The 12,341-nt window shown below is 58.0% G+C and overlaps 1 protein-coding gene across 1 annotated transcript; it reads right to left on the minus strand.

Annotated features, from left to right (window-relative positions):
- Nucleotides 1–2,304: 2,304 nt before the first annotated feature.
- G0S2 (G0/G1 switch 2) lies at nt 2,305–3,342 on the minus strand. Its single transcript, XM_041467345.1, has 2 exons — nt 3,263–3,342; nt 2,305–2,895 (listed from the first exon to the last, which is right to left on the minus strand). The coding sequence occupies exon 2, from the start codon at nt 2,859–2,861 to the stop codon at nt 2,547–2,549; it is 315 nt and encodes a 104-aa protein (XP_041323279.1). The 5' UTR covers nt 2,862–2,895; nt 3,263–3,342; the 3' UTR covers nt 2,305–2,546.
- Between the last annotated feature and the right edge of the window lie 8,999 nt (nt 3,343–12,341).

Consider the following 12,341-nt stretch of genomic DNA (forward strand, 5'->3'; position numbering starts at 1 on the left):
ACAGGGACAGGGACAGGAGAGGGGCAGGAGAGGGGCAGGGCAGGAACAGGGAAGGACAGGGTCAGGAGCAGGAACGGGGCAGGAGCTGGGCAGGAACAGGGAAGGGGCAGGAGCAGGTACAGGGACAGGGACAGGAGCAGGAGCAGGAGCAGGAGCAGGAGCAGGGACAGGGGCAGGAACAGCAGCAGGAGCAGGGAAGGGACAGGAACGGAGCAGGAACGGGACAGGAGCAGGAGAGGGGCAGGGACAGGGACAGGGACAGGAGCAGGAGCAGGAGCAGGACAGGAGCAGGGAAGGGGTAGTAACGGAGCAGGAACAGAAGCAGGAACGGGGCAGGAACAGGGAAGGGGCAGGAACGGAGCAGGGTAGGGCAGGAGCCGGGCAGAGCTCGTCCTCCGCGGGCCCTGCCGAGCAGGGCTGTGCTTTATCTCTCTAATCCCCTTAGCTGTCTTAGCAGCGGCTATTTTGACTGCTGCCAACCCTCTTTGCTTTAAGCTCATCGCCCCGGGGCTGGATCGCTGCGAAGAGGAGGTGCGGGCAGCAAAGCCGGGGTTTTGGGGGGCAGCCTGGAGGGGCTCACCTGGACCCCCGGGGGGTTTGGGGGCTCCCTCCCCTCCCTTTCCCAGTGCCGGTCCCGGGGGCAGGGTGACACACCAGGGACTGGCGGGGCAGCTCCTGGGGGCTGAGGGGGATTAAGGCCGCCCGGGAGCGGCTGGCACTGTCCCCTCGGTGTGACCCGCGGCAGCTGGCACCACACAGCAGCGCTGGGAGCGCCTCCGTGCCCCCCGACACGGCCACGGGCACCCCGCTCCTGCCCTGGCCCTGCCCCGGGTGTGCCACAGCCTCTTCCAGCCCGGCCTTCCCTGCCCCGGCCCCGCTGGAAAAGTAAAAACGCTTTAAAAGCCGGGGTGGGCAGGACAGTGGAGCTCCTCAGCTCGTCATCCCTTCGGGCATGAATTGGAGTTTCCCCAAGAAACTTCCATCGGTATCAGCGAGGGGTGGGATTGTTCAGCCTCGCCAGAGACCAAAGGGCATTCAGTTACAGACTAAATTAATTCAGTTACCGACTAAATTCATTTAGTTACAGAATAAATTCATTTAGTTACAGACTAAATGAAGTAATTCTCAAATGCTGTTTTAAATTAAACTATAATTTAAAGGAAATAATTTGAGGAAAAAGTACTTCAAATTTGAAAGCTTGAGCAGATTTTCTGTGCAGATGCTGGGCATGATTCTTTCTCCACTCGGTGCTGCTGGGTTTGTTTTGGTAACAGAAATAATTGTCAGCAAAATGAGTTTGGGTTGCGTATTATGAAAATGAAATAGTGAACTTCAGCCGTATTCTGATATTTTCAGCTCCTGATCTTTCGTTGTGCAGCTCTGGGACGAGCTGTGCACTGGGCACTGAGGTCTGGCAGGGTTTTTTTCATTTTCCATGATCAGTGCTTGGCTCCATTGTTTTGCTTTTAGCTGGAGAGTGGCACACTGCTGGTGCACCTCCCAGGTTCTGTGAGGAGTGTACCCTGCTGCTCCTGCCCTGAGGGTGTCTTTGAGCAGATAAAGAGGATTTTCTGCCCTGGTCAGGGCTGGCAGGGCCTGTTTGCCTGCCCTCCCCTCTGCAGTGTGGCCGGGATCACTCAGCTGTGTCTGGCTGGAGACTTTGACTGACATGACACAGTCCCGAATGCAAGAGATTCTTGCTAAGACCCAGAACATTTTTTAAATAGGTGAAAGTCCTCTAATGATCCTGGCAGCGCTGTGAGTGGAGCCTGAAGCCTGGAACAGTTTGCACACCCTCGGGCTGACTGTGCCATCTCCGGCCTTTTCCATCTGTGACACCCTGGGACTCTGGAATTCCATATTCCCCTGCACACTCAGGTGTCTGTGGTGGCTTTGTGACAGATCCCAGGAAAGGTGGAAGGGTTTTGGTTTTGGTTTTAAGATTTTTAGCCGTGCAGGAGCCATTGGAGGACTGCCAGGGCGAGAACGGGGTTTGATTTATTTTAAAGCAGTTCTGTGCACACGTGGCAGTGGCAGAGACAAATCTGTGCCATTGAACCCAGATAACCCCTGAAGTCCAGCTCGGAGCATGTGGCACCCGTGTGACACAAATGCCACCTTGGGAAGGAGCAGAGGGACAGACAGACGGACAGAGCAGCCCCCAGGGCAGCCTCTCTGGGTTCATCTCCTCCACTGTCCCCGGCGTCCCCCCTGCCCCCCAAAAGGAGCCAGAGGTGTGAGCAAAACCCCTGCAAACCAGCACGAGAAGGCCTTGAAAACAAACGCAGCAAGAGAGAGCAGCGGTACCATATAAAATATTTATTGATCTTGCAAAACGGTGTAAAATGCGTCCGTAAGAAAAATAAGAAACCGCGCTGTGCGTCGCGCACAGCTCCATACCAACAAAAGGTATTTTTCCCCACTGCTGCACGGCAGCAAATATAACCCTTCACTTCTGGCGAGGCTCTCACGGGCAGCCTCCTTCAGCCGAGCCTTCCCTTCGCGCTGGAACCCCCCGGGCAGGAGTCTCTGTGTGCTGTGTCGGCCTAGGACGCGTGCTGCCGGGTCACCAGGGCCCTCTGCAGCGCCGGCCGAGCCTTGCCCTTGTCCGGCACCAAATCCTCCCTTTTCTGCGGCAGCCGCTGCTCCCGGGGCGCCGCGGGCTTCTTCCTGCCCTCCTCCTCCTCCTCCTCCAGGCTGCCCGAGGAGCTGAAGGGGCTGCACACGGTCTCCACCAGCCCGATGACCACCCCAAAGAAGGCCAGCACGCTGCCCAGCATGTACAGCTTGACCATCTTCCTGTTGGGCTTCTGGCTGAGCATTTCCTTGGCGAAGGGGATCAGCTCGTGCACGGTTTCCATTTCAGCGCGGAAGCAGCGGGTTTAGATGCGGCTTCTGGAGGAGAACAGAGAGGGGGACGTGAGTTAAATCCAGCTGCTGTGGTGGCAGAGCTCCCCGGGCTGCCCGAGCTCCCAGCAGACCCACAGCTAAATGTGCTTCAAATGGGGGTTCTTGCTGAAGGTTTGCTTCAGGAAAATGCACCCACCCTGTCCCAGCGGTGCCGCAGGATGGAGCCACCCTCCCCAGCACCGAGCCACCCTGCCCAGGACCGAGCCACCCTCCCCAGGACCGAGCCACCCTCCCCAGGCTGCGGTGGGGGCACACGCTGCTGGTCCCACGCGTTTTGTGCAGCGTCCCACCGCATCCCATCCCACCGCATTCCATCCCATCCCACCGCATCCCGTCCCCGGTCAGCCCTTACCGGCGGTGTTGCTGCGGGCTGTGCTGTGCTGTGCAGGGAGCGCTGCGGTGTTGCTGCAGGGCTGAGCAGTGCGGTGAGCAGTGCAGGGAGCGCTGCGGTGTTGCTGCGGGGCTGTGCTGCTGTCGCTGTCGCAGCCGCTCCGCTGCAGCTGCTGCCCGGGGCCGCCGCCGCCGCCTTTTATCGCCGCCGGGGCGGGCGGGGCGGGGGCCGGGCCGGGAGCGGGGCCCGGAGCTGGGGCCAGCCCGGCCCCCCCGCGCCTGGCAGCTCCTGCCCCTAATCCGGCCAGACAGAAAAAAAAAACCTCATTCTTTTTTTTTTTTTTTTTTTACACCCTTTCCTCCCCCACTTTGTAATTTTTTTAAAATTTCTTTTTATCTCCTCTTTCCGTTCCTCGTTCCATTTCTTTCTCCTTCCATTTCTCCTTGTGTTTTCCCATCCCTCCTTCCATTTCTCCTTTTTCTCTTAAAAAACTTATGTTTTTCCTTCCTCCAAAAAACCCCCAAGATTGTCTCAGTCTAATCCCCGAACCAGAGATCTGATGCCTGGCTTGCTGTGCAGCTCTGTACCTGCTTCTGCAATAAATATTTCGTATATTCACAGAAATATATTGCCTGGGAGGCAGGGACAGGGTCTGCGCCCACAGCTCCCAAAACAGGGCAGCGTTTGGGTCAGGGCTCGGGGCTGTGAGTGGGCAATTCTGCAAAATGTCCCTGCCTTGCTGCCAGTGGCCAGTTCTGCAAAATGCCCCTGTCTTGATGCCACTGCACTGGGAAGAGGTGAGAAAATGCCCTGAGGTGTGACAGTGTCACCGGGCAGAGGTGTGACATGCTCGTGGGAGGTTTCTCCAGGTGCCTCACCAGCCACGAGCAGGTAATTCTGCAGGTGTGACAGCCCCTGACTTCCCGGGAGTGAGAGAACTTTGGGAAAGTCCGAAGATGGAGAAGTTACATCAACTTCAGATCCACTCTTCACTCTTCCTGCACTTGCTGCTGAATCTGAGTGCCCCCCCCTTTGTGTCCCCCCTTTGTGTCCCCCCCTTTGTGTCCCCCCCTTTGTCACCCCCTTTGTGTCACTCTCTGTGCCACCTGCAGCCCGGTGCTGTTCCCATCCTGGCCTGCAGCCCGGCAGTGTTGCACCAGTAACCCCCGGCATTACTGATGGTGCAAGAACGATTGCATCATCATCATCATCCTCACCAGCAGCACCATCATCTGCTCGGGCTGCAGGCCCGTCGGAGCAGACACTGCTCTGGCTGCAGGAGCCCTCCCAGCTGAGCCCAGAGCGCTGCTAAAGCCACGAGGAGCTGTTGGGATCTCCAGCAGATCAGGGACTCTGGGGCAGGCTGATCCACGTGGCTGAGAGGATGGGAATTGCGTGTAGAAATTAAAATATCAGCTGATGTTGCCGCAGCACTTTTAGGGAGAGGTTGGTGCATGTGGAAGGAGGTAAAGCTCACGTCCTTCCTCCCTTCCTCCCCTCCTCCTCCTCCTCAGCTTGGATGCCCCACACTGCCCTGTTCCCTGCCCACGAGGTGGGCACTGCTGAGCAGCCCCAAAAAAGGGGCACGGCCCTTGAATGCGTGGGGTTTCCCTGTGGCTGAGCCGTGCCGGGTGTGGGGCAGTGACTCAGCCCCGGCTCCTCACATCCCGCACGTCCCGGGCCGCTCCTGCCCCCGCAGCCGCTCCCGGGAAACGCTCCTGCTGAAAACTTGGGGTTTTTTGGTTTTTTTTTTTTTTTTTTTTTGCAATTTTGAGCCTGCTTAGGAAATTGTATTGCAAGACTAGCTGTAAAAGTTGCTAAAGACTTGTCTATCCCTCCTCAGCGTCTGGGGTTTTTCTGCTTTAATAAAGGGTCCTTATCTTCTCTGCCAACTTGGCAGCCGAGGTTGCGGCTGATTCCCGAGTTCGGGCTGTGTTTTTTCGCTGCTGCAACACTCAAAAAAAAAAAAAAAAAAAAAAAAAAAAAAAAGGCTTTTGGAGAAAAGATAGCTGGAGGAGACAGCGACCAGAGAGGGGAAGTTCAAGGTCGCGGCTCCTCCCGCTGCTCTCGGGGGTCGCTGTGCTGCCCCTCAGCTCCAGCAGAGGCGGGGGCTGCCCCGGCCGCGCTGCTCCCGGCCCCTGACACAAAGGGCACTGTCATTGTGACATTTCACCTACAAAAGGCATTTTTGGTTGTTTTTGGTTTTTTTCAGGCAGGGTTTTTGTTGCCTGCTGAGCCTTATGTTTGCAAGTCTTTTCCTGAGGGCTGGGAAGGGTATTTTTGTTCATGAAATGCTGATGGAGATGCCCATGCTTTCCCAAATACTGAGAGCCGGAGCTTTTGGGCTGACACAGAGCTCAGGATAATTTTGAGCCTTAACCAATCAGCTGATAATCATCTCTGGCAAACACTTCTCATGGCAGCACTCAGATTGTGTTGATCTAATTTAACAACATTTAATTCAATTTTGGTTTAGATTTCAGTAACAAAATCTACCCAAGCTCGTTGTGTGGACATTTAAATTGAATTAAGTGGATAAAACGATTAATGATTAACACTAAATTAGACTAATTTTAGCCGTTCTAAATCTTATTTAGGAGAGTCTGCACGAGGATGCTGTCAGGTTTAATCGCAACTTTGATTGAACCGGGCTTTGTGCCTGGGGAGCCGCACGAGTTTAACGTCACGGGGGAAGAGCTGTGCCCGAACTTCCCCACAGCGTCAGCAGCGCGGCTTAAGCTGAGCCTGGCAGGGAGGGGAGCCCGGGATGCGGCAGGGAGGGGAGGATGCTGCGGAGCGCCAGCCGGGAGATCTGCCTGGAACTGCCCTGGAGGAGGCACAGGGGATGCTGAGCTGCACCGGGGTGCCTCTCCAAAAACTGAGCACGTGCCTCTCCTCCTGGCACGGCTGGCTCGGCACGGTGCCCTCGGTGCCACGGGTGACATTGGTACCGTGGGCTGACCTTGGTAAAGCGGGGTGACCTCGGTACCATGGGTGACGTTGGTACCACGGGCTGATATCGGTACCACGGGGTGATATCGGTACCACGGGCTGATCTCAGTACCACGGGCTGATCTCGGTACCACGGGGTGCCCTCGGTACCAGAGGTACCCTTGGCGATGCTCTCGGAGCAGGAGCGAGCCCCGCTCCCATCCCAGTTCCCATCCCTGCTCCATCCCCGTTCCATCCCCGCTCCCATCCCCTCTCCCATCCCTGCTCCTTGCCCCGCTCCCATCCCCGTTCCATCCCCGCTCCCATCCCTGTTCCCATCCCCTCTCCCATCCCTGCTCCTTGCCCCGCTCCCATCCCCGTTCCTGGCCCCGCTCCCATCCCCATTCCCAGCCCCGCGGAGGCTTCCAGGAGCTCGGCTCCGGTTTCAGTGCCCGGTTTCGGCTGGCACAGTCGGTGCTGGCAGGGGCAGGGGCACGGCAGGCGCTGGCCATGCTGTGGGTGCGTGCTGGAGGAGCAGAGCTGCCCTGGAAGGGGCTGGCAGGGAAAGGGAGCTGCCCCTCCTGCCAGAACAGCCCCACAGCAGGCCAGGAAATTTCCAGGGTGCCTGATCTGCTCAGGCACAAGCTGCTGTAGGTGGGGTCACCCTGAAACACCCAAGGGAATAAGGAGGGAAAAAGGGCAGGAAACGCTAAAGCCCAGCAAGGCTTGTTAAGGATCTGTCCTATTGCAAATGAATAAAATAATGCAGGTTTGGCTCCACAGCCCGGCTGTGCCTGCTGGGCCCAGAGCAGCCTCCCGGGCTGGGATGGACTCAGGCTGCAGAAGCTCTGGCACAGCTCTGGCACAGCTCTGGCCACGTGGCGGGGCCGTGGTGACCTGGTCACTGTGGTGACAGCACTGCCGTGGGGTCTGAGGGGCCACCGCTGCCCTGGGCAGGTCACAGGGGCACAGCCAGGGGGACTGTGGCCCCTGGTGCCAGCACTGCCCTGTCCTCAGTGCCAGCTCCCCGAGTGTGGCACAGCCATGGGGACTCTGCTGCTGCTGCCAGCACTGTCCCTGTGGCCCTGGTGCCAGCACTGCCCTGTCCCTATGCCCTGGTGCCAGCACTGCCCTGTCCTCGGTGCCAGCACTGCCCTGTCCCTATGCCCTGGTGCCAGCACTGCCCTGTCCCTGGTGCCAGCACTGCCCTGTCCTCGGTGCCAGCACTGCCCTGTCCCCAGTGCCAGCTCCCTGAGTGTGGCACAGCCAGGGTGGGCTCGGCAGCAGCACAGAACTGCACGGAGCTGTTGCCTCACCTCCCACGTGTCCGTGAGCGGGCAAGGGTCGGGCACTGCTGGATTTTGTGGTGAGTGTGAGCTCCGTGGGCTGTGCCCAGCCCTCAGCCCTGCCAGGGAGGGCAGCAAAGGTGGCACCAGCCTCTCTTCTACCTGGGCAGCTCAAAGCTGGGGGGCAGGAGCAGCAAACAGCGCGTCCTTGGTGTCACACAGGGGCAGTCTGTGCCTTACAGGGGGCTCCTAAGTGTCCCTAAATGTTAGTTTAAACTTAAAGGGGGCTTAAAGTTTAAACTTCTGCCCTGGATGTTGCAGGGAGAGGCTTTTGGGGGTTTGCTGGCTGGCACCAGGGTGCAGAGACCCCCCATTCCACTGCCTAGAAAAGCCAAAACCCTCCAGAGGAGAGCTGATGGAATATTTTCCTGTTTAGAGAACGGGGACGTGACAAAAATAACGCTGTTCCCCTGCAAGGATAATTTTATCAAGGTCCCGGCGGGAAGCGGGCACAGTGCCACCCTGTGCCCTGCCAGCCCTGCTCCACTGGGGACACTGGGGACACTGGGGACACTGGGGCACTCTGTGCCAACCCATCGAGGGTCAGGCCTCAGGGAACTCCATGGGGTGAGGAAAGGAGCTGGGGGGAAAAGGAAAACTCAATTTAAGGGCAGATCCTGAGCCTTTGCTTTGCTGCAGAGTGGTGGGGAACGATTTGGGACAGCTGCTGTGCTGCAGGGCTGGGCTAGGTGAGGAGCAGGTCCTGTCCTGCCCCAGCTGTGCCCACAGCTGTCCCCTCCATGGCAGCACAGTCCTGCCCCAGCTGTGCCCACAGCTGGCACGGCTGCAGGGCTGCACAGGGAGCTGGGCTGAATCTGCCCTTTGGAGCCAGCTCCTGGAATTTAAACCTAAAGTAGGTCAGTGGCGTTTTGGTTCAAAGTTTTATTTGCTTTCAGAGCAGGTTTTCAGAACATGAACTGGAATTTCATCAGGAATTCCTGACATGCTTTTAAAGGAGATCCTGGTAATTAGCCAAGTCAGTGATTTAAATAATTTCTCTGCTGGAATAAAGAGGTGGTTTGCTGGTCAGGTTTGAATTAAAATGGGAAATGAAAAGATTAGGTGGAGGAAAACCTCTTTTATTACTGATATGATTAATCTTCCAGCGCAGAGGGTTATCAGAAAGTTACAACATGAGACATAATTTCTTACCCCTGACAAAACCCTCCCAAGTTTTCCTCTTCCCAAGCAGCTTCAGTGCTTCCAGTCCACGTCCCGTGACTCTTGCAGGTTTTTCCCGACAGGACTCAGGCTGTGCCTGCCCAGTGATGGGAGGTTTCATCCCAGCCCTGGGAACTCAGGGGCTGGAGGGGGCTGGGAGTGCAGACTCTGCCCTCCCCTGTGCCAAGATCCTGCTCTGCATAAGCAAATTATCCCTGTGCCAGTTTTTCCATTGTAAATCAGCTGCTCGTGCAGCAAATGTGCTTTCAGGAATTGTGCTTCAGACATTTGTTAATCCTTCAATGGAAAATGTAACAGCAGCATTAAGTATTGTTCCATTTCTGTGTGCTTGAACTATAAAACCATCCTCAAGCAGCATCCTTCTCCTTAGGGGAGGTTTTGCATTTCAAGGGATTAAATGTTCTTTACGCAGTGCCCTGTCCCTGATTTCCAGTTCCTTTTGTGTTTCTGTCAGCTCCAGAGAGACAAGTTAAAAACTGAACTGAACAGGAGCATTCCTGGCTGGCCAGGCTGGCTGAGGGTGTCCCAGCAGCTGAGCCCAGCGCTGCTGAACTCGCAGAGTGTCCTTGGAAAAGCTCCCAAGGGAGCGAAGTACTCGTGTGCCTCTAATCTGAACAGAGAGTAATGTCAGCCTGGAGGAAGGAAAGCAGAGCCACTCGTGCAGGAGTCACAGCCTTTCCCAGCTGGGCTGCAGCGCCCGAGTGTGCCCAGCCCTGAGCCCAGCCCTGAGCCCAGCCCTGAGCCCAGCCCTGAGCTCAGCCCTGAGCTCACCCTGTGGCTGCAGAGGGGACCCACAGAGCCCGGGAGGGTGGGTGAGCACTGCAGGTGTTCATCCCCCTGCAGAGCCTTCCTCCCTGTCCCCATCCATCCCATCCAGAGCCTTCCTCCCTGTGCTCATCCCCCTGCAGAGCCTTCCTCCCTGTGCTCATCCATTCCATCCAGAGCCTTCCCTCCTGGGCTCATCCATCCCCTTCTGGAACCTTCCTCCCTGTGCTCATCCCACTGCAGAGCCTTCCTCCCTGTCCCCATCCATCCCATCCAGAGTCTCTTCCCGTTCCATCACCGATGCCAGAGCCCAGAAGGAGCCTGGGGAATCTGCCTGGCCAGGGGGGCTGGAGACCCAAATTCAGCAGGCAGAGGCTGGCAGGGTCGTGACAGGTGACACTCGTGGCCTGCCTGGCAGGGCTGTCCTGCTCCCTTTCCAGCAGCCTCCTGTGATGGTTTCTGTCCCCAGCGCTGTGGCTTCACCTGGAACCCAAACCCATCAGTCCCTGGATGGCTCCAAAGGCTGCTGACAGCGGGGCAGGTGTACAAGTTTCTGTCCCCAGCGCTGTGGCTTCACCTGGAACCCAAACCCATCAGTCCCTGGATGGCTCCAAAGGCTGCTGCCAGCGGGGCAGGTGTGCAGTGTCCCCTGGGCAGTGCCCCCTGGGCAGTGTCCCCTGCTGGTGCCACCCCTGTGCACAGGTAGAGCATCACCTTCCTGCCCTGCAGGGCTGGCACAGGGATCCTGCCCAGCACAGGGATCCTGCCCAGCACAGAGATCCAGTCTGGCACAGGGATCCTGCCTGGCTCAGGGATCCAGTCTGGCTCAGGGATCCAGTCTGGCTCAGGGATCCAGTCTGGCACAGGGATCCTGCCCAGCACAGGGATCCTGCCTGGCACAGGGATCCTGCCTGGCACAGAGATCCTGCCCAGCACAGGGATCCTCCTGGGCACAGGGATCCAGTCTGGCACAGGGATCCAGTCTGGCACAGAGATCCTGCCTGGCACAGGGATCCTGCCTGGCACAGAGATCCTGCCCAGCACAGGGATCCTGCCTGGCACAGAGATCCTGCCTGGCAGAGGGATCCTGCCTGGCACAGGGATCCTGCCCGGCACAGGGATCCTGCCGGGCACAGGGCTCAGGCTGCCCTGCTCCCGTGGTGTCCCTGGGCTCCTGGAGAAGAGGCTTTCCCCAGCCGCGTCCCCGCTGCCGCAGGGCAGGGGATGTGCCGTGACTCAGAGCACGGCTTCCTGCAGGAGTTAATGGTGTTTGTTTTCCAGGGAATGTCTCGCCCAGCCCTCGGAGGGCTGTGGGCACACCTGGCACAGGTTAGCACAGGCTGGAGAGGAACTGGAGCCCTGTGAGCATCCCCTGTCTGTCCCACCCACCCCAGATTGCTCCAGCCCTTGCATTTATTTGCTGTGGTGCATTTTCAGCAGCAGCTCCGGTCTCCATCTGTAACACGTTCCCTCCCTGCTACCCAGGACAGCCCTGGGGCTGTTCCAGCCCCTGGCTGCCATCAGGGCTTTCAGGGATCCCCTCTCCCCGAGCACCCCCCGTCCACAGCTGACTTTCCCTTTCCCATTTCCATGGTTTGCAGTTGATATTCTGCAAACGAGCCTTTTCCTGGGTTCTGTTCTTGTTTGAACTTGCGCAGCCTGGAACCGCAGGTGATGTTTCACCTTGCCGTGGCTCTCCGGGGTCGGTGGGAGCCCTTCACACACACGGGGGGTCACAGAGGGGCTCGGCGTTGGGGCTCTCCGAGCAGCTCGGGGCACGTCTCATCCCTGCCTCCCTTTCCCTTCACACATTCCAGGGTTTCTTCTCGCCTCCTTTTCCCTTCAGACATTCCAGGGTTCCTTCTGGCTTCCCCGCTGCCGCCGGGCGGGGCAGGGGAGGAGGAATGCGGCGTTACCGCATTGCTGAGCAGGAGCTGAGCACGCCCAGGTGTGCCCAGGTGTGCCGCACCTCAGCCCAGCTTTCACACTCTGTAGCCCCAGGGACGAGATTATTTTTTTGTTTTGTTTTGTTTTTTTCCCCAGCTCTGTGTGGAGCCCTGCTCGGAGCTGCTGGCCCTCAGCTTGTGCCTGTGTCCCCCAGGGTGGGGATGGGACGTGGGTGACACAACAGGAGGAGACACCTGGGGCCACCTGAAGGGTCCTGCTGAGCCCCTCACCATTATGGGAGAGGAGCTGACCTTGGGGTTATCCCACTGAAGGACACGGAAAGGGCTCGATAAAGTTTTGCCGAGGATGAAACGTCAGTTTTAGCTGAAATTCAGCGTGTGGGCAGCGCTGGGGGGGTGGCTGCTCTCAGCTGCCCTCCCTTCAAACAGGGCTTTAGGAGTTTCTGACTCTGCTGCCGCTGTACAATAATAACAAACCGATAAATAACAAATGCTGCAGTTTCCATTGGCATTTAAAGGCTGGAGCTGAGGCGCTGGGAGCGGCACTGCCCTGCCAGCCCGTGAGCACAGCGTGCCAGCCCTGCCCGGAGGGTGGGCAAGCTCTGTGCAGCGGCTCCAGGAGCCCAGCCGGGTTAAACCAAGCCCAGATGGGTTAAACTGAGCCCAGATGGGTTAAACGGGGCCCAGCCAGGTTAAACCGAGCCCAGAGGGGATAAACCGAGCCCAGATGGGTTAAACTAAGCCTAGATGGGTTAAACTGAGCCTAGATGGGTTAAACCGAGCCCAGCCGGGTTAAACCGAGCCCAGATGGGTTAAACTGAGCCCAGATGGGTTAAACACAGCCGAGCCGGGTTAAACCGAGCCCAGCCAGGTTAAACGGAGCCCAGCCGGGTTAGACCTAGCCCAGCCGGGTTAAACAGAACCAGCCGGGTTAGACCGAGCCCAGCCGGGTTAAGCCGAGCCCAGCCG

This window comes from Pyrgilauda ruficollis, unplaced genomic scaffold (genome assembly GCF_017590135.1).
Source record: "Pyrgilauda ruficollis isolate IOZ18807 unplaced genomic scaffold, ASM1759013v1 scaffold100, whole genome shotgun sequence".
In the NCBI taxonomy this organism is placed as follows: domain Eukaryota; kingdom Metazoa; phylum Chordata; class Aves; order Passeriformes; family Passeridae; genus Pyrgilauda; species Pyrgilauda ruficollis.

Bases quoted from the DNA above. Each gene is read 5' to 3' on its own strand.
- G0S2 (XM_041467345.1), bottom strand. From the start codon at position 2,861: ATGGAAACCGTGCACGAGCTGATCCCCTTCGCCAAGGAAATGCTCAGC.